Source organism: Echinops telfairi, unplaced genomic scaffold (genome assembly GCF_000313985.2).
Source record: "Echinops telfairi isolate 266 unplaced genomic scaffold, ASM31398v2 ScPeMD7_6273;HRSCAF=7185, whole genome shotgun sequence".
Taxonomy (NCBI): domain Eukaryota; kingdom Metazoa; phylum Chordata; class Mammalia; order Afrosoricida; family Tenrecidae; genus Echinops; species Echinops telfairi.
This window is the reverse complement of record NW_022110173.1, coordinates 3761265-3779872: the sequence shown is the minus strand read 5'-3', so window position 1 is coordinate 3779872 and position 18608 is coordinate 3761265. Positions and strand designations below refer to the sequence as shown.

The 18608-nt window shown below is 54.5% G+C and overlaps 1 protein-coding gene across 1 annotated transcript in view; it reads right to left on the bottom strand.

Annotated features, from left to right (window-relative positions):
* The window catches only part of CACNA1C (calcium voltage-gated channel subunit alpha1 C), an 865289-nt gene that overhangs the window by 57281 nt on the left and 789400 nt on the right, over positions 1-18608 (bottom strand). The window contains exons 31-32 of the mRNA XM_045295927.1: positions 14057-14140; positions 13335-13418 (exon numbers count right to left, since the gene is read on the bottom strand). Of these exons, the coding sequence (XP_045151862.1) occupies positions 13335-13418; positions 14057-14140 (168 nt within the window). The remainder of the gene's footprint in view (positions 1-13334; positions 13419-14056; positions 14141-18608) is intronic.

Below are 18608 nucleotides of genomic sequence, written 5' to 3'. Positions count from 1 at the left end.
GAGTTCTGTGTTCCCAGCGCCTCCCATGGTAGTAAATCTATACTACCCTAATACCAGGGTATCAGGCAGAATTCCTTGGAGGCCTGGGTCACTGGTTCCCCCATGACTAACCACTAAAACCCCAAACCAAACCGACTGCCATCAAGTCAATTCTGGGTTTCCAAGGCTGTAAACAGATGTAGACAGCCCCATCTTCCTCCTGGGGAGTGGATGGTGGGTTCGAACTGCTGCCCTTGTGGTCAACAGCCCACCCACCGCATAACCACTATGCCACCAGGCTCCTACTCACTCATGACAGCTGAATCCTGGCAAGCGCTAGACGGGCTTCTGGGCTGCTCCAATCATACACAGGACCCACATGGAGACCATCCAGAGAACCCACCCAGGTGACCTCGTCTGACTGACCAACCCTGGAGTCAATTTGACTAATTGAGACCCCCGTGTTTCAGAGGTGAACTGCCTGTCGGGGTTTTCTGGACTCCAATCCTAACAGAAGCGGACAGCCAGGCCTCTTCTCCCCTGGGACAACAGAGGGGGGCTGGACTAGCCAACCTTGAGCTCAGCAGGACAAGGCAAACCTTTTGTGCCACCTGCGGACCCTGCACTGACACTCAGCCATTTAAAAACGTAGACATTCTGAATTCCTTACTTGCCATTTCTCAGCCTCCACCCCCACTGTCTTTTCTCTGGTTGCTTTTCAGCCTTTTACAGCCCCCATGTAAGACCTGGACCACCTAAAACATCATTTACTCCGATCTTAGCCATTCTAACGATCTGGATTGTCCTTTATAACTTTAACAACAGGTATGAACTGAGCGGTCCTTATGACCTATCTAAATAGTAGGCGACAAGAGGAAACCAAGAGGGGCTGTGAGTGAAGTGGACAGGAGGAGGTGGGGGTCTTTCTGGAATCTCTACAACAGGTTCCTCAGCCCAGGGAATGCCAGCTCCCACAGAGTCTCACTGTGGGAGACTCACAGATGAATTTTAGTTTCCCACTTGGGCCTTAAGTCATGCTGTCCAGGGGGCACTCTTGACTCGAGGAAGCAGTGCGGCTCACGGACATCTCACACAAGCTTCTTCTGGAGCGAGCCTCACGAATAAAGAACCATTTGACTGGGGGTAAACGGCACCAACACTTGAGCAACAGATTTCTTTAAAGGCCACCACTGAGTGGTCTTCTGTGTGAGAACCAACGCAGCGCGAGCCATGACCTTGCCCTCAGAGAGCCTGTGGTCTACGGATACACGGGTGGCCCTCCGCATCCTCAGGGAGTCTGTGAGTCTTCGGGCCCCTGGCCTGGCTCTGTGTGGACTACCTTAGGTGAGCTAGATGGGACGACGGGACCAGCTGGGGTTGGGCATCTCTGGTGGACCAAGTTAGGGATCTTGTTGCTGGCCAGGCTCTTCTGATTACCTTGTACAGTGCCTTGGGACACCACATGGCCCCAGCTCTACATTTTGGTCTACATTCGGAATCAGCTGGGCTTCTATTCTACTTGTGTCATACATCTCCTCGATGCTTATCCAGAGTTTTTACCGGAAGTTAATCGTTTTGGCATCTAGCAGCCAAAGGAGCCCTTGTGGCACTGTGGGTGAAGCTAACCACAAAGCCAGCGGTTCAAACCCACCAACCATTCTGCAGGAGTGAGATGAGGCTGGCTGTTCCTGGAAAGACTGACAGTCTCGCAGACCCCAAGAAACGGCTCCATGCTGTCCCGTAGGGTTTTCCCTGTGTTGGAATGGACTCTGTGGGAGAGTTCCTGAAGCAGATGCCCACCAGGCCTGGGAAGTCTGCCTGTACAACCTTCCTCTGATGAGCGCACAGGGCTGCTCACTTAACCAGCACCTTGTTTTAAGACGGCGCCATCTCCGCCAATGGAGGGGCACAGGGCAGTTGTTGAGCAGCCACGTCTTTCATTTTCTAATGACCCAGTCATTTCCAAGGGCTTCCAGATAATGGGACCATTGTTTGTTCATGCAACTAGTATCTCCATAGCTGAGACGGGGGGAGTGTTTTCAGAAAAGAGTCCCAGAGAAAAGGCTAAGGGCAAATAGAAGAGAAACTGAATGACGGACTTCAGTACACTCATGCAGATCACCGTCGTTGGGTGGATAAAAACATTCTCTGGAAAGCCCTCCTTCTGAATTCAGGATCGAATTAGAAGCACCATCTCCGTGCAGGAAGTCTTAATTTCTGGAATGTACCAGCATTTCCCTTTCACTGGGCAACTTTATTCAGGGGACGCTTAGGTGGTTGAGGGAAGAGACTCAAGGGATCCCAGAGGCCACCAGGGAATGGCTCCTCCCAGGCAGAGGGCCTTGCCCCAAGATGATGGACATGAGAATCGATAGCGTGTGTCTCCCAATGCCGTCTTCTAACCATGTGGAAAATGGCAAGTTTACACATAGCCACAAGGGTCAGGAGCAATGGAGAGGCAGGGTCTGGGCAGTAGCTATCTAGGCTACCCTACCCCGACAGGCTGTCTTCTGGGAGAGTGTCTGGAGGGCAGGTGGAGAGAGGGCATTCTGAAGGGATGGGGCCCACCCTGACACTGGAGGTGACTCCTGAGAGGCACAGATGACCCCTGACTCCCTCACAGGCCCTATAGAAAAGGGCCGCTCAATCCCAGGGGCAGCCGTGGAGAAGCTGGCCGTAATACTAAGGTCACCGAATTCCATGTTCCTCCACGGCAGCGGCCAAAGCAGGATCACGGAGTCGGTGCATCTCCAACCGGCTACCTGGTTACAGACCCCTTGCTTGGATGGGTCTTCTCTGGGCAAGGTCACTTGTCCAGAACTTAGGGACGCACTCTGAGAGCAACCGCACTCCAAATCACCTGAAGAGCTGGGTTGGGCCACTAGCAGCGCCTCCCCTGCCCGGCCCTGCTTCTCTGCCGCCATTCTCCTGAGGCCCCCTTGACCGGCACTGCGAGGGAGGGTGGCCGGTTGAGTGGAGCGCCACGGTGGGGGTGGGAGAGTGAAGCGTTGGAGCTCCGTTGGTGAGCTACCAGAACGTGTGGGTGGAAAGGACTGCTATCAGGAGTTGGGAGTGGCAGGAGTCAGGGGCTTCTAGGGACACGGGACACCAACTTCTCTGCCAGGAGTGGGTGAGCAGAGGTCAACGGAGAAGGTTCTAACTACCCGTTGATCTCCCCTGCCAACCAGGAGGAGCCAAGATCTGGAGATGCTTGTTCTCCGAGCCCCCATGGCTAGCACCGGGGAAAGAGATTTGCAGGGCCACACCGTGAAGCGCGCTGTGACCGGCAGGCCTCCTACCGCCACACAGAGAAGCCCGGCAGAGAGCCAGGCCACGCTTAAACCAGCACGAGCCAACCAACTGTGAGGCAAAGGAGCTGCTCGCAGGGCAGGTGTTGGAAGCAGATGCAGGGCATCTGGGCCGTCCAAGGCCAAGTTAAGTAAGATTTTCATCTGGGCCTGGTGTCTCCGTCGAGAGATGCGACTGGATCCGAACAGGAGGGGAGACCAGGGTTCTGAAGGAGGCACGTGGCCTAGGTAGGAGATCAGTAGATGGAAGGTGGAGAGTAGAAAGGGCATCCCCCCTGCTCCCCCCTCACTGGAAGCCCACTGGTGCCCTCTCTAGCTTCCTATGCAGTTCTACCCAGAGGAAGGGGCTCTCTTACATCTCTGTACTGCTAGGCATACAGTTTGGACGGCCCCTCGAATTGCCTTGGTGGTAGTGGGGTCCTTGGCCCCAAGGGGGACAGATGGAGATGCCCACAGCAGGGATGTGACTGGCTCCTGGCTCTCCTCGCATCATTTTGTGTACATGGTGGAAGGGCTGGCTGTGCTGACCAGCTGTTGCCATAGCTGCCCAGTGGCCAGCTCTGTGTCAGGAAGCAGCTTACAATGCAGGAGTCACTATGTCATTCACCTGCTACACGACGGCCCCTCAGGTGCCACTGCCTGCCAGAAACACGCTAAAGCAAGCTAACTACCACACGGCCAGAAACACGCTAAAGCAGGCTAACTACCACACGGCCAGAAACATGCTAAAGCAGGCTAACTACCACATGGCCAGAAACACGCTAAAGCAGGCTATCTACCACACGGCCAGAAACACGCTAAAGCAGGCTAACTACCACACGGCCAGAAACACGCTAAGTCGGGCTAACTAATAAACGGCCGTGGGACTTTCTCTTTCTCTGGGCAGGCCAGGCAGTATCTAGTCATCCATCCAAACACACAGATCCCATGAAGATGAATGGGCGAAACCCACTTGTCAGTAGTGTTAACAACATCCAGTAGTTCTGGGTGAGAGAGACGAGAGAGAGAGCGAGAGAGAGAGAGAGAGAGAGAGAGAGAGAGAGCGAGCATGCATGTGCTTAGAAGGACAGAGAAGGAAAAGGTTAGGGCGTTAGAATGAGTGAGAGAAAGAAGGAGGCAGAGAGAGAGTTGAAGAACACAAATAAAAATGGAACAAAACAGGTGATTCTCAGAGCAGGAGCAGTACATCGGAGAGTAAACGGCTAGAACAGCGGCAGGTACGCTTCTTTTAGGCATCAGAGTAGTTAGAGCCGGACAGAGCGTAGCGCCCCTCCCCTTCTCTTCTAGCCCACGGAGCCATCTAGGCCCCTTTGCTTTGAAAGCTCTCTGGCGCAAAGTTCAGCAGGAGCCTGCTCAGCCTGAGAACCACGGTGGCAGACACGGCCAGCACAGAGATGCCTGGCTGGTGCCCGTGGGTCCCTGAGACAAGCAGAAGGGAGGAGAAGGCAGAGATCCCAGAGCAGACAAAGGCCACAGTAGTAGAAGGCAGGACATTCTAGGCAACAGAATACAGCTGTTTTGATTAGCCCAATCAGGATGCCCATAAAAACCAAGTTCCCACGGACCTTTGGGTCAAGTGCACAAGATACTTCCCAAGGCAGGGGCTTTTTGGGAAAACTAGCCGCAGCAGGCCACTCCCTTAGGCTTGTCTCCCTGTCCTCCTACCATGTCTGACCTCATGGTGCTCCTCTGCCTGCTGCCCACACAGTCATTCTCTCCAAAGAGGCCGGAGGGATGTCCGGCCCCTGTTTCCCACTGGACTGCCGAGGTGGCTTGTCTCCTTCCCAGGAATGAATGCAGCTCTGCTACATCTCTGAAGGGCCAAGTGGAAAACAACTTCAGTAGAACAACTTGTAGGGTGAGGAGGTACCTCAACACACGGCCCAAAGATGGAAGCTATCTCGTGTATCTATAGTCAATCTTCAGGTAAGGCAGCATTATTATTCTCATCAGAAGTAAAGCTATTTTTTTTTCAGAGAGACAATTTAGTGTGTTACTACCACCTTAGTATGCATGAATAGATTGGTGTCCATTCATTTTGAAGCAAGACACATTGTGAGCACTAGTTTTGGCGGTGGTGAGGACTGGGATGGCCCCCAAATCAGGAAGGTCGTGGCAGGAAGCCCTCTTAGCAACAGCAATGTGGTGGTTACAGAATCTGTTGTCAATTTGAGACTTGAGAGTGAAGGGGTGGAGCTTAGCCTGTCAATCATGGAGCTACGCTAGAGCCCTGGAGCTGGAGATGCCACGCGGAGACTCCTGCCAGTCCTGCGATACTTCCACTGCCACTGGATCCACAAGACTTTCCACCCACAGGCCAGTGATGTTCCTGCATTCAGCATCATTGCATGTGTTGCGTGAGCCTGAACAAATATTCATAGATTGGTAACCAACATATGGGCTAATATCGGATTTATGGACTTGACCTGGACTGGGCTCTATATTCTCTATATTCAATTGCTCTTTTTTATATAAAGCGCTTTCTTATACACATATGCGTGTTTATGAATTTATTTCTCTAGTCTACCCGGATTACCACTAGCAGGAAGGGTCTGGCCACTGGAAATGGAGGGAGAGGAAGATGACAAGGATAAGTGCTCTCCACCAAGTAGTCTGGAGTCCACCACACTTACTTGAATCTATCTACCCTGAAGACGTGGGTCGGTCAGCGGCAGGATTTTTGCCCCTCATGCATGAAACCAATTTCCAGACAATCCACTCCACGCCCCCATCTGTCAGTGGAGGCGTCTATGTTGCTGTGACGCTTACCAAGTTTCAGTGGAGCTACCAGACTGAGAGAGGCCAGGAAGAAATGCCTAGTGATTGAACTCAGCCAGTGAGACCCATATGGACCACAGTGATTCCATCGGGTAGTCATCACGGAGATGGAGAGGGCCCTGTGGCCTTTCACTCTGCTGAGCATGGAGTTGCCACGAACGTGGGCCTGGGTCAGGCCACTACCTCCACAATCACTTTTACCCTCGGAGACCACCCCAACTACCTTCATGGGGAGCTCACTGGCCACTCCCTCCCACCGGAGCCTGCTTCTGTTCATTAAACACCCAGGACTCAGGGCTCTTAAACGTCTTCTGTGAGGAAAAAGCAAAAGGCTGCTTCCTGCCTCTGGCCTCCCATGTCCCCGCTACGTGATGCATAAATCCGAGGCTGTGTCCCACAGTGGGGGCTCAACGCATACGGTTCTGGAACCAAGAGATGGAGGCTTGTTCGAGAAGCTGTCCAAAGTTGTGTTCAGCTAACATTCGTGCAAGATCCCAGTTTGGGACGGTGCCTCTCCACCTTCATGTCCTCCTCCAAGCCAGTGGTGGTGGTAGTTGGCGGGAGGGGGGAGGGGCGGGCGTGAGGAGGGGTCTGCTCAACCTTACCTTCCTTGGGCATGTTCTGCCCTTCTCTGCGATAGCAAAGAGCAGATGGGGCCATCTGGGCCCCAGAGGAAGACTCAGCAGGGGCTTGGCTGCCCTGAATAACCACTATGGGCTGGGCGATGGGAGCGAGGGTTGGGGCGAGGGGGCTGGTGTCTAACTCAACCCTGAGGGGCTGGATGATGAGCAGCAAGCAGCTTCCTCTCAATGACACGGCTACCTGCCTTACCCTGCCCCTCCAGGCCTTGAAGCCAGAGAAGAAGCCATGGACTACTGATCGGAGGAGTCAATGAGGGACCATGATTGAAGGTTGTGCCTGCCAAACTATGGTGCAAAGATACCACCGGCCTCAGGAACTCTGGGTCAGGAAGGTTTGGGGTCAGGACTCAAGAGGCCTCGGCCTGCCCCTCCCTGGATACTTCCAGTAGCTGAGGCCCATCTTAACTCTAACCTCACCTCCCACATCCCTCCTCCTGTTCCCTCTCCTCCAATGCTCCTTCACAAGCGGCAGCTGTCAAGTGGGCCTGGGTGGTGGATATGGCTCCGCGCTTCCTTCGCCCTCTCTTCAGAGCCCCATTAGTTGGCCCGTGGATTGTGGGGGTGCAGACTGCTTTTCATACGTGTACTTTGAAGGTGTCCCGACCAGGCAGCGCCCACACCAACAGGATCAGGGAAGTGAAAGAGCTCCGTGTCAGCTTAAAGAACCCTCGTGGCCTCGTGGGCAGCGTGTTGGGCTGCTAACCACAAGGTCAGCAGTTCAAAAACCACCAGTTCTACTTGGCTCCCAGGGTCACTATGAACCAGAGTGGACTTGATGGTAGTGAGTTGGCCCTGGGACTGAATTCCATCACCTCTGGGAGTGGCAGGGCCTTTGACCGCTGCCCCCCATAGAAGTCATGCCTACACCAGGCTAATCCAGGGATCTAACCACTGGACTTTCTGGAAACACAGGAGTAAACATGTCCCTGACGCTATCAGGAAATGCCCATTTCTGAACCATGGAGTGGCAACTTGGAGAAGCCCTGGGAGAGGGTCGCAAATCCACCCCCTGCCCCACACCCGCCGACTCCCTGCTGACTTTGCCTGCAAGGAACCCGAGGCCCAAAGAGTGGGGTTCATCTCGCTGAGTCTCCTGGGTTAATAGTGTCGGAACTAGAGACAGAACCCGGCCTTTTAAATTTTCCCTTGGGGACTATTTCTCCACAAGCACATTCTTATGCAAGAATCCCGGGCCTGTCTGCCCTTGGCATTGTATAACCAACATCAAAGCACAGCAAGGCTCAGACACCCACATGGCTTCTCATGAGGGCGTTAGGGAACAGCTTTCAGTGCCCTAAAGACAGCTTCTTAACAACCACAAGGGGAAACTCTTTGGGCTTTGCCTCTGGAAAGTACATGCTCAGCCCAAGGAACAGAGGGAGGCCAGAGGGCTCCCCTAGAGCACAGTCCTGAAGCGTCAGGCAAGGCGGGACAGGGCTTTTTGCTTGGCCGGGCCCCCGACACTCAAGCAGAGTGCAGGGTAGGGAATTGTTCCATCTGGGGACCATTGGATCTCCTAGTCACAACTGGCAGCTGTTCCGAGACCTCTCCGAGGGAACAGAGATGGAGCCATGAAATTGCCCTGAGCACACACAACCCTGACCTCTTAGGGGCCCTAGGCTCTGCCTCTTCTGACTCCTGCCCCCGCCCGTGGTCATTTCTTCCAGGGCCAGGCTTTGAATTGATCTAGATGCCGATCGCTGCACACCCCACCTTCTGTATCGCACTGTCTTCCTGGCATCTGCACTCAGACGTCTAGTTGACACAGAGCTCTGGGCCAGTCTCATGCCAACACGCCTCACCTCCAGCCTGGCTCTGGTGCTACCCGCTCCATCCCTCTACTGCTTTGGCCAGAACCTCACAGCCAGCCCGGACTCCTCTGTCCCTTCCACTTACATTCAGTGTGTCCGGAAATACCGTGAGTTCAACTTCCGGACGGACTTGGGCCGTGTTTCACTGCATCTATTGCAAGGATTTCCTTTTAAACTCCCTGCCTGGAATGCTGCATTCGCTTTCTAGGCTCAACAGACCTGCCCACGAGGTCCTTTTGAAATGTTTGTTAGATCATTTCACACCCACTGTTCAAAACCACGCCAGGCCACCTCTCTCTCTCAGCAAAAGTCAGACTGCACCCTCCCCACCCCCACCTCCCGCGACCCCTTAGCCCGGTCCTCTCCCTGGCTCAGCCTGCACCAGCCACCCTGGCTGCTCCTTTTGCCCTCAAAGTCCTTTCTCCAGATATGTGCACGGATGGCTCTTCACCATTTCACACCCTTGTTGAAATGTCTTCTCCCCAATAAAGCCCATCTTACTGAAAATAGCACCTGCCTTCCTAGCTCCCCCATGGCTCTGATCCCCCCAAGTCAGTTTCCCCAAATCAGTGACCCCCCCCTCCCACATACTGTCCAGTGGCCCGGCGGACTGTAGTCGGAGCACTGTTGACCGTTAGAATGACTTTGCTCTCCAACAGACTTGTTCAGGAGGTAGGGGGATGAATCTGTTGTCTCACTAACGAGCCTAAGACAATGCCCGCGCGCGCGGGGAGAAAGCCTGGCTATGAAGTGCATGCAGGGAATGATGGAGGGAGGCTTCCTGCTGGTGGGGTGGGGCACAGACCTTGGTAAAGGCAGGAAGGAAAGACAGGAAACCCAGAGGGGAAGATGGAGGGCAGTGGGTTTGGCAGTGGGCAATGTTGTCATTCTGATAGCTGGGATGAATGAGGCATTGGGCCAGGGTAACCAGAAGTGACCCTTATCATCACGCATTACAGGTGAAAAGCCCTTGCGGATTCCTCTGGGGTTAGACGAGTCCTCCCAGTTCAATGTATGTCTGGGAAGAGGGGCCATCTGGTGACACTGGAACCAGAAGAATGTGGGAGGGCCCGGAGCATCAGCCAGGGAGGCAGGACTTTCTAAACGATGCCACAGGAATGGAAAGAAAATCCTAGATCTATAAAACCCCTTGAATCATAGACTGGCTAGACCCAAAGCTGCAGCACCTGAAGGAAGGGCCAGATGAGAGGAAGGAGTGGTCTGAAGACTGCAATCCATTATATTGGCCATAATCTGGCTGCAGGAGCTGTGGTGACTTAGTGGTTAAACATTGGGCTGGGATCCACAAGGTTGGTGGATTGAAACCACCAGCTGTTCTTTGGGAGAAACAGGCTTTTTACTCCCATAAGGAGTCACAGACTTGGAAACTCACAGGGGCAGTTCTACCCTGTCCTATGGGGGTGCTACGAGTTGGCATCGACTCAATGGCAAGTGTTTGTTGTTGCTGGTTTTCTGGGAGTAAGGTTCTGCTAGAACTGTGCCCTTGAAACTGGTGTATCTAGGCTTCAATGGTAAGGGCAACAGTCAGTAAGCTTGCGTTTGCTTTGATCTGGCTGTACCTGGGGCCTGTCTCCAAGAAAATGACGCTGTCCAGGCAACAGGGGCTCTGACACTGCCCGTGGGCGGCCATCATTAGATTACCGGGATGGCCTTGGGTAGAGGCCAGTTCCTCTTAGTTCTCCCAGCAGATGGTTTTGGAAAGAACGCCGTCTGCTTGGGTGACAATGGCCGCTCCTAGCCAATAGGGCTTTGGCGTCTACAAAGAGTTTTAAGATAAATACTGCTATTTGAGCTCACAAACCCACTCCCTTTGCCCAACGAGAGAGAAGTCGCCAGAGTGCCTCTGGGGACAGGTTGGTGAATAGCTATCGGAAGAGGCAGCAGCAGGATTCAACCACCTCCCAGTATTTTGACTTCAAATCCAGCCCTTCTTTATTCTTCCATTCTGCTCTCCTGCCTGAGGGGAGGCGAGGTCTGTCTGCTCTTTATGGTTGGAAGCCACTCACTGTGTGAGAGAGAGGAGAAAGCCGTCCAGATATGAACACTGAGTTACCCGACAGGTGCTCTGACTCCTGACCAAATACACTGCCCGATCGTATCCTCAGACAACACTGCTTCTAACGCTCAGACTCCTCAGTCCATACCGGGCTTGACCCATGGGTCCTCTCTGGAGGGCTGACATGGGCCTCAGAGTGGGTTGAGGCGGCCTGGGAGGACAAAGAGGGGGGGGTGGCGCTTCAGGAGGTGGGCTGACTGAGGAACGGGTTTTGTTTTAAAAGCCACAGCAACAGCTTGATGGTGATTTAAAATACAGATAGAGCACAGTGGGATCCGGCCGATCCTGACCACTGGGAGTGGATGGGAGAGGGCCGGGTGGGCTGTGTAAGTGGATCCAAGGAGCCTGGAGCCCCTCTATGGGGCTGGGCAAGTCTCTCCACCCTCACTTCTGCCACCAGTAAATGGGGTGGGCGTTCTTTCCTGTGGAACTCATAAGAGTTGAAGCCCCAAACCCCAACACACCAAGAGCTGAACCAATCACCACCACCACCAAACCCCACGGCCCCGGAGCTGATTCCAACGTCCGAGTGGAACGGAACTGGCCCTGTGGGTTTCTGAGACTGTAACTCTTTATGGGAGCCTCGTCTTTCTCTTGGAGAGGGGCTGGTGGTCTTGAACTGCTCTCCTCATGGCGAGCGACTCCGTTCTGAACTGTCCACACCAAGAGAAAACGGCCAACAGAACCATCACACCCGTGTGAGGCTCTGCCAAGAAGCTTCCCATGTTCCTTTCTGGTCCTGCTCGACCCTCGTGAACAACAGAGCCCCCCCTCTTTTTTTTAAATTACAGAAATGCTGTATCTCAGAAAAGCATTTGTTTTGTTTTTCCTGTAAAAATACGACAGGCTGGGCAGGATGGGTGAGGATACAGGCCTTACCCATGGCACCCCTGGGTCTGTGGTGGGTCCTCTCTCTCTGTGCTCAGGGGCACAGCGTGCTGCTGTCTCCTGTCTCCCTTCCCCCGGGCCGTCAGCCTCCGGGGCTGGCTGTCCCCGAGGCCACACCCTCTGAAGGCAGGGCCCACCAGGCTCCCTTTGCAGATGCTCCGACTCTGAGCACAGCGGCTCTGCTCGGTAGACATGGGTGTGTGACCCACAAGCTCAGATAACAATGTGGGGTACAACTCGGGGATCCTGCAGCCTGCAACACTGGCAGCACTGGCCAGCACTGGTCGAGGCGGTGGGAGTGGTGTAGTGCATGAGTAGGAAAATGGGCCTTCTGAGATCTGAGGTCTTTCTGTTATCAAGGGGAAGTCCACTTGCACGCACGCGCACACACACACGCACACACGACAAAGACAACCTAGAGATCTTGGAGACAGAGGGACATTAGAATCTGGAGCTACAGGAAGAGCAGGGAGGGGAGATGCAGCCTGTCCAAAGCTCCTCTGCTGGAAGAAGAGCTAGGGGCAGGGCTTCTAATCAGGGGGAGTCAGGCAGATAGGAGAATGGCTCATTTCAACTGGCTGGGAGCAGAAGAGGGAGTGCAGGGGTGGGCACATGGGGGAGATGGCGGTGGTCAGTGGTAGTTTCAAATAGCTTAGATCTAAACTCTAAAGCATCTGCTCCGTGCTGTTATTCAAAGGTTCAGTGCATCAAAGGTTTGTGCAAACATTACCAAGTCTCTTAATTAAGAAAAACAATGACCAAAAAAAAAAAAAGCTAAAAATAAAACAACACATGTTAAAGACTAACTGCAAGAGGGCTTGCCTATGGATAAAGAGAGAAGATTTAAACATGCGAAGTAACAAAAAGACGTGTGCAGAAACTGGTAGAAACTGTATAGGAGGAAGCAACTCTTGGGAAGAGAACCCAGCAGGAGTGTAGGGACCAGAGTGTCTTCTGAGGCCAGGGAGCCAGGGCAGCACTGGGAGGGCTTTGGGGAAGGCAGGAGAGTTAGGCAGGTGCAAGTGTCTGTGGTGAATTCCTGTTGGATGAGGCACTTGTACAGAGTAGTTTCCATAGCCACCAGGAAGAAAGGTCCACTGAGAAGAGCCCCAGGCAAAGGGTGCAAGAAAGAGTCCAACGAACACCAGGGGACCCACTCTCCTCTCTAAGTGAACCTATAGGAGGCCAGGCAGACTGCATAGGCAGCTAGTGTTAAATTGAGATCCAGCTGATTCAGTGTGAATCTCATGGGTCGTACTTAGGTGAGGGTCGGCCAAGGCTGACAATACAGGCAAAGTCGTAGCCTTAACTCCAGGTGTGCCATTCTACTAGAGAGCTGTGTTTCAAGATGCTGTGTGAATGCACAGGCAAGAGGGGGAGAGCCCGAGGTTGGGAGTAAAGGTAGAGGGTGAGAAGAAGTTCCGGGTCCCTGCCTCAGCAGGTGCCCAGAAGCAGTCCATATCCCACTTTCTCTCACTCCACGATTCCCTTAGCTGCAGCCTCCTATACAGTGTGAGTCATGCCAGGCTGGTTATAGGGGGAGAGAGAGAAGGATGCAGCAATCAAAATGGGAAAGGAAAAGGAAATCCTAGCTTGTTCTGAAAGTGGAACAAAACAGAACTCAAATCAAAACCAAAACCAAAAAAAATCAAAACTTTTCTAAATGAGGCAACAAGAAAGAAATTCTCTGAACTGATCCCAACCAACCAACCAACTAAATAAATCAATAAAAACAAAATCAAAATAAAGGTGTATGGAGGAGAAAATAAAAACAGACTACCAAATAAACCGGGGCAGGACGAATGAGTGCGAGAGCAGGCAGGACAGTCAGGGACAGACGCCATGTACTTACGTTTACCTCGGTGATTGCTATATCAACAATGCTACCCACAACAATCAAGGCGTCAAACGTATTCCATGCATCACAGAAATAGTGCTGCATGGGGCAGAGAAGCCGAGGAGAAGAGAGAGAGGGGAGAGAGAGAGAAAAAAAACAAAAAACCAACAACAGAGGAGGAACAAAACAAAACAAAACGGAAGAGGAGAAAATGAAAAAATAAAATAAAAAAAGCATGAAAGAAGGGAGAGAAGAGAAAAAAAATGAGAAAAGAAAGAGGTTACGTGGGCATCGTCAACAACTCTCTTACCACTCTACAGCTCTGGCGGCTCCCACCTGGGTAACCTGGTGTTCTCGGGTGGAGAAGCCTGGCAAAAGCTGGGTTAGTTCAAAGGTTACGCATGGCTGCGGCTGCCCTGGGAGGGCCGGGCGGCGCCTTCCACCACCTGCTCCCTCGGGCTTCTCCAGCTTGCCTGGGGCCAGCACGGCAGGGCGCAGCTGGGCAGAATGAGGGGAGCGGCTCCCGCTCTTTCCCCCACAGGAGACGGCGGCTCAGGGAAAAGCATGACTGGAGGGCGAGGGGGGTGAAAAACCAGGAAATGAAAAAAACCAACCAAAACACGAAAAGGAGGCGAAAGAGAGAGAAAGAGCGAGCAGCGGAGCGAGAGCCAGGGAAGGAAACAGAGGCAGAGGAGGGAGGGGGGAGGTTTCCTGGGGAAGGGCAGAGTAATACTCACATTAGTCTCACTGAGAATGACGTCAATTATGCTGCCAATTACGATGAGGAAGTCAAAAACATTCCAGGGATCACTAAAGTAACCCTACATAGAGGGAGGGGCAGGCAGGACGGGGATTGAAAAGGAGTGTTAGAGAGACCAGGAACAGAGCAACATCACCATCAGAATCACTGTCCGGCGGCCGCTGCGCTGCTGCTGCTGCTGCTGGAGTCCGAGCGCCCACACTGTGGCCCGAGCCCCGCAGGGGAGGGGGAGGCAGGGAGGCATCTAGTCCAACCCGCCTGCCTGCTCTGTGGTCCCCATCCTGCTGATCTGTCCTACCTCACGCCCCACTCCTTCCTGGGGCCCCTTTCCACACCCCACGGGGCGTGAGGGCAGGGGAGTGTGAGTCAGAGCAGTCCAGGGCTAGCTCTCTTTGGGGTCCCCGCTCAGCATCCTACACCCCCTTCTTTTTCATCAGAAGGGCCCATCTGGAGGAAGGGAGCACAAAGACAGCGGGGGACCTCTTGGAAAGGTACCGGGGTGGTGTCCTCTGGGTTGCTACTGGGAACAAAAAGACACTGTCGGTGTGGCCAGCAGGTGGCCAGTCGTCAGGGCGCAGGCCAAGGTCAGAAGTAACAAGAGGAGCAAATAATCACCAAGTGGGGCTCTGTCTTTCTCTCTGCAGATTGAAGCAGAATGACTCTTGTTGCTGTTCTGGGCATAACGGGGGAGCTCCAGGCAGGGGTGGGGGTGGGGGGCAGCTCTGCTCAGGCCAAGGCTTTTAGTAACTGAAAGGAGCCTGAGTCAAGGCCAGGTGCAGGGGTGGTGCTGCAGCACAGGGCCCTGCATGGCCTGCGGATACAGCCTCCTGCTGAAACACAAACCAATCACCTCCGCCTCGCAAGGGAGTCGGGTTCTGGGTGCTTCCCCGGAACCACTTTGCTCGGTAGAAGGGTGCGGACACAGCCTTCCTAGGCAGGAAATGAGGAAGGCGGGTGTCGCGGAGGGGAGACAACAACAGAAATGGGAGAGCAGTGTCCACATGGGCCTCCAGCCACGGTTTTGAAAAGGCAAGACATCACTGATCTTGAAACATATTTTGAGGCGCGTGGACAACTGGTCCACCAAAGGATGGGCCGTCCCCCAATGCCTGGAGGAGCCTGGAGCCCTGGGCGGGGAGCTTTTTCGTAAAGAGCTGAGTGGTTTCTAGGGTCTGTACCATTTGCCTCTAGGGAGGGTATGGGAGCCAAGAGCAAGCTGCTGTTCCGTGACCACCGGGGAGACATACTCCCAGTTCAGGAAACTCCAGGCAGTTGTGTTTCTCATGGGCGGGATGGTAAGGACTTAGTACTAAGACACTAGCCTGCTCTCCCACAGGATCCCTTGTCATCCAGGACGATGCTGCCTGGGGGTAGGGTGGTTACACACTGGGCTGCTTGCTGCCAGGCAACCACCAGCTGCTCCGTGGGAGAAAGACGGGGGGCCTTTACTCCAGGGAGAGTTTCGGTCTCAGAAACTCACAGGGGCAGTTGTGCCCTGTCCTATAGGGTCACTACCAGTGGGCATTGACTCGCTGGCGGGGAGTTTGTGATTCTGCAAAGCCTGAGCTGGCCCATCCCTTCTCTCAGAGGCATGGCCTGGGCTTCCAGGAGAGGAAGTCTAGAGAGTAGCAAGTTTCAAAAGCACGGAGAGGTCTCTGCGTGTCTCCCAGCTCTCGTGATGGTTGCCTGCTGTGGCTTGTTGGTTTGTTTTGACTCCCAAGAGCCAAGCTCTGTGTTCATCCATTTCGTTCCGGCTCTGCCCTGCCTTCTCACTGCCCCACGTCCCTACCAGGTCCTCTTTCCAGTGGGACAGCAAGACACACTGTCCTGGGGCTGTTATTCTTAGTCTGGGAGGTCAGGTCATGGGGGAAGGGGCCTCTCAGTTCCCAGGCATTTCTGCCAAAAAAAACCCAGACGCCATGGTGCAGACTGTGGCTGGCCAGGCCGGGGAAGCAGAGGGCATGGGTCAGCTGAATGCCATGTCTCTCCTGTTGGCCCCCAGAGTGTTTCCTGGGCTATCCCAGCGCCTCTGAGACAGACAGACAGACAGACGTCTCCCTCCCATCGCAGTCACATGGTACGAGCAGAAAACACCATCCTTTCTCCCAGGCCCCCATCTCCCATTCACAGGGATGCAAATGGCGAGCAGTGACTTTGCCCAGAATGAAGGGCCTCCCCAGCTCCACGGCCACACATCCATGTGTACTTCACATTAGGCGCTTGTGGACCACGGGGGAGCTCTCTCTAGAGACGAGTGCCATCGGTGTGGGCAGAGCTGTTTCGGGAGAGACGGGGAGAGAAGGGAGAGGCGCAGGAACCTGAGCAGAATCCACGGTGGCCCAGCAGCTAGCCTAGAGACTGTGCTCACAAAACGTTCTTTGGTTTGGGGACAGGAGGACAGAGAGGAAAGGGGGTGTGTGTGTCTCGGTGCTTCCGAAAAGAGGGCTCGCTGGAATCCTTTCATCTCCAGAGGGACCTGAAACAAAGGGGTCAGCTGGCCCGGTCCGCCAGCCGGCTGGAAAGGAGGGAAGGGAGAGGAAGAAAGGCAGCGTGCAGGGCAGAGGCAACATGTGCAAACCAGAGAAACACTCGGGTTAATTCCAAGGAGTTGTGCACCCACCGACTGACCAACTGGCCGACCTGGCTGCAGGGCTTCTACTTAAAGGGACCCTGTCAATCTGTCCACCTGGCTGGGCCTCACTGGCTCATGGTCACGGTTTCTCTTGAGTTTCCTGTGCATGCTCAGATGCAAGAGAGACACAGGCCACTGAACATCTCCTGCCAGAGGCCTGTCCCAGCCCTCAGCTCCAGCGGGCTGGCTTGGTGCCTGTGCCTCCCCCTCCCCAGGCCATGCAACTGGAGGCTTCTCCATCATGCCTCCACTCCTCTGTGTCTCCCGAGCAAGCTCAGAGCCAGGGCCTCCACAGGCGGCAGAAGCCAACCATTTGTAGCCCAGCACCTCGGTGGTACACTCCCTCGTGGGGTGCTGGGGAGTGGCCCAGAGGAAGGGTTCACAGAGCTGAACAATGGGGGGGGGGAGATGAGGGAGCAGGTGGTGGGTGACAGGATCCCTTTAAGAGGCAGGCAGCTTTTCACCATGCCCGGCCCACCCTGTCCCACCCCTCAGCCCTCCAAGCCAGGACCTTGAAGATGTATCAGACCCAGTGTCAGGGCTCCTTTCACTTCATCACCCCACACTTCCACCCCCACCCTTTCCCCAGCCCCTCCAGAACAAGCCCCAGAGCCCCCATGTTACTCAACAGGATGTCCGAGGGAGACACCTGGCCACTTGTGGGGGCAACTCATTTTCTTCTACGCCCCACCCCCCAGCACACTGAGAGCCTCCCCTATAACTCTCTGGAAACCACTGGCCAGAGGACTCTGCCGGGTAGTGGTGGTTGGAGGGGGGATGGAAGAAGGAGTCGGGGCAGAAAGCGGAGACGTTTCCTCCTGGATGTTCAGTTAATGGTACCCATCACCCCTCCCTTATTTCTCTGGTGACTTGAGTCCCAGGTGCAGGTGGGGGTGGGGTTGGGGGGAGGGGGTTGGGGAAAGGGCTTTCCTGGCTCTCCCTGAAGTGAGGAACCAAACCTCTTTATGTCCAAGTCCTCAGAGCCCAGCCGGGCGGGGCACTTAGCAGGGCCCGTGGGGTGTAGTCTTGGTTTTTTGAAGGGGGCAGGACGCCATTTCCCTCCACACCCTTCTATTCTCTAGACTTAGCAGCATTCCCGTTTCGCGTTTCAGGCCTCTGGGGATCGCTCAGGGAGCTGGGCTCTCCTCTTGTCCCCTTGGGGAGGGCCCAGGCTCCTCGACAGCGATTGGCAGCCCTTGCTGCTGCCTGTGCTTGGTCAGCGCCTTCTCCTGAATGCCGCTGAGCGAGCTCACCGGGCTGAGATTTGCTCTGGCAAATCAGGACCGGGACTGGAAACTCGCTCGCTGCAAATGCACCGGGCGATGCCTTTCAAACACATTTTGAGTTTTCCCCTCTTTGGGACTTCCTGTGACCCATGTCACCACTGCCGCTGGTGACATTCCAAGCAGCCAGAGGCAGTCCTTTCAGAGGGTGACCTCTGGGGGCATACACTCTCTGGGTTCGAATCCTGCCTCAGCCACTTGGGTGCTTAAGCCAAACGCTTAACCACTCCGTGCCTGTTTCCCCAAAGAGATGGCCACAGGGTCAGAGTGAAGAGATGAGACAGCCTGGAAGAAGCACTGAACGCGGTGACAGCTCTGCACAGAGCACGGACGCAGTGTCCACCACTGACCCTGAGACCTGTGAGCTTTAAGGAAGCAGCCGAGCCACCCGGTGGAGGCCGGGCCTAAGGAAGGAAGGTGTGGGCAAGCTCGCTTTTCTTACCTACAGAAAAGGGTCCCTGATAGAGAGCAAGAGCCCTGGGCTTGAGTCAACAAGCATTTGAGAGACCATTTGAAGTGGGCGGCTGGGAGAAGTTGCTGATGGTGGTGATGGTGATGGTGATGGTGTGTGTGTGTGTGTGTGTGTGTGTGTGTGTGTGTGTGTGTTTGTGTCA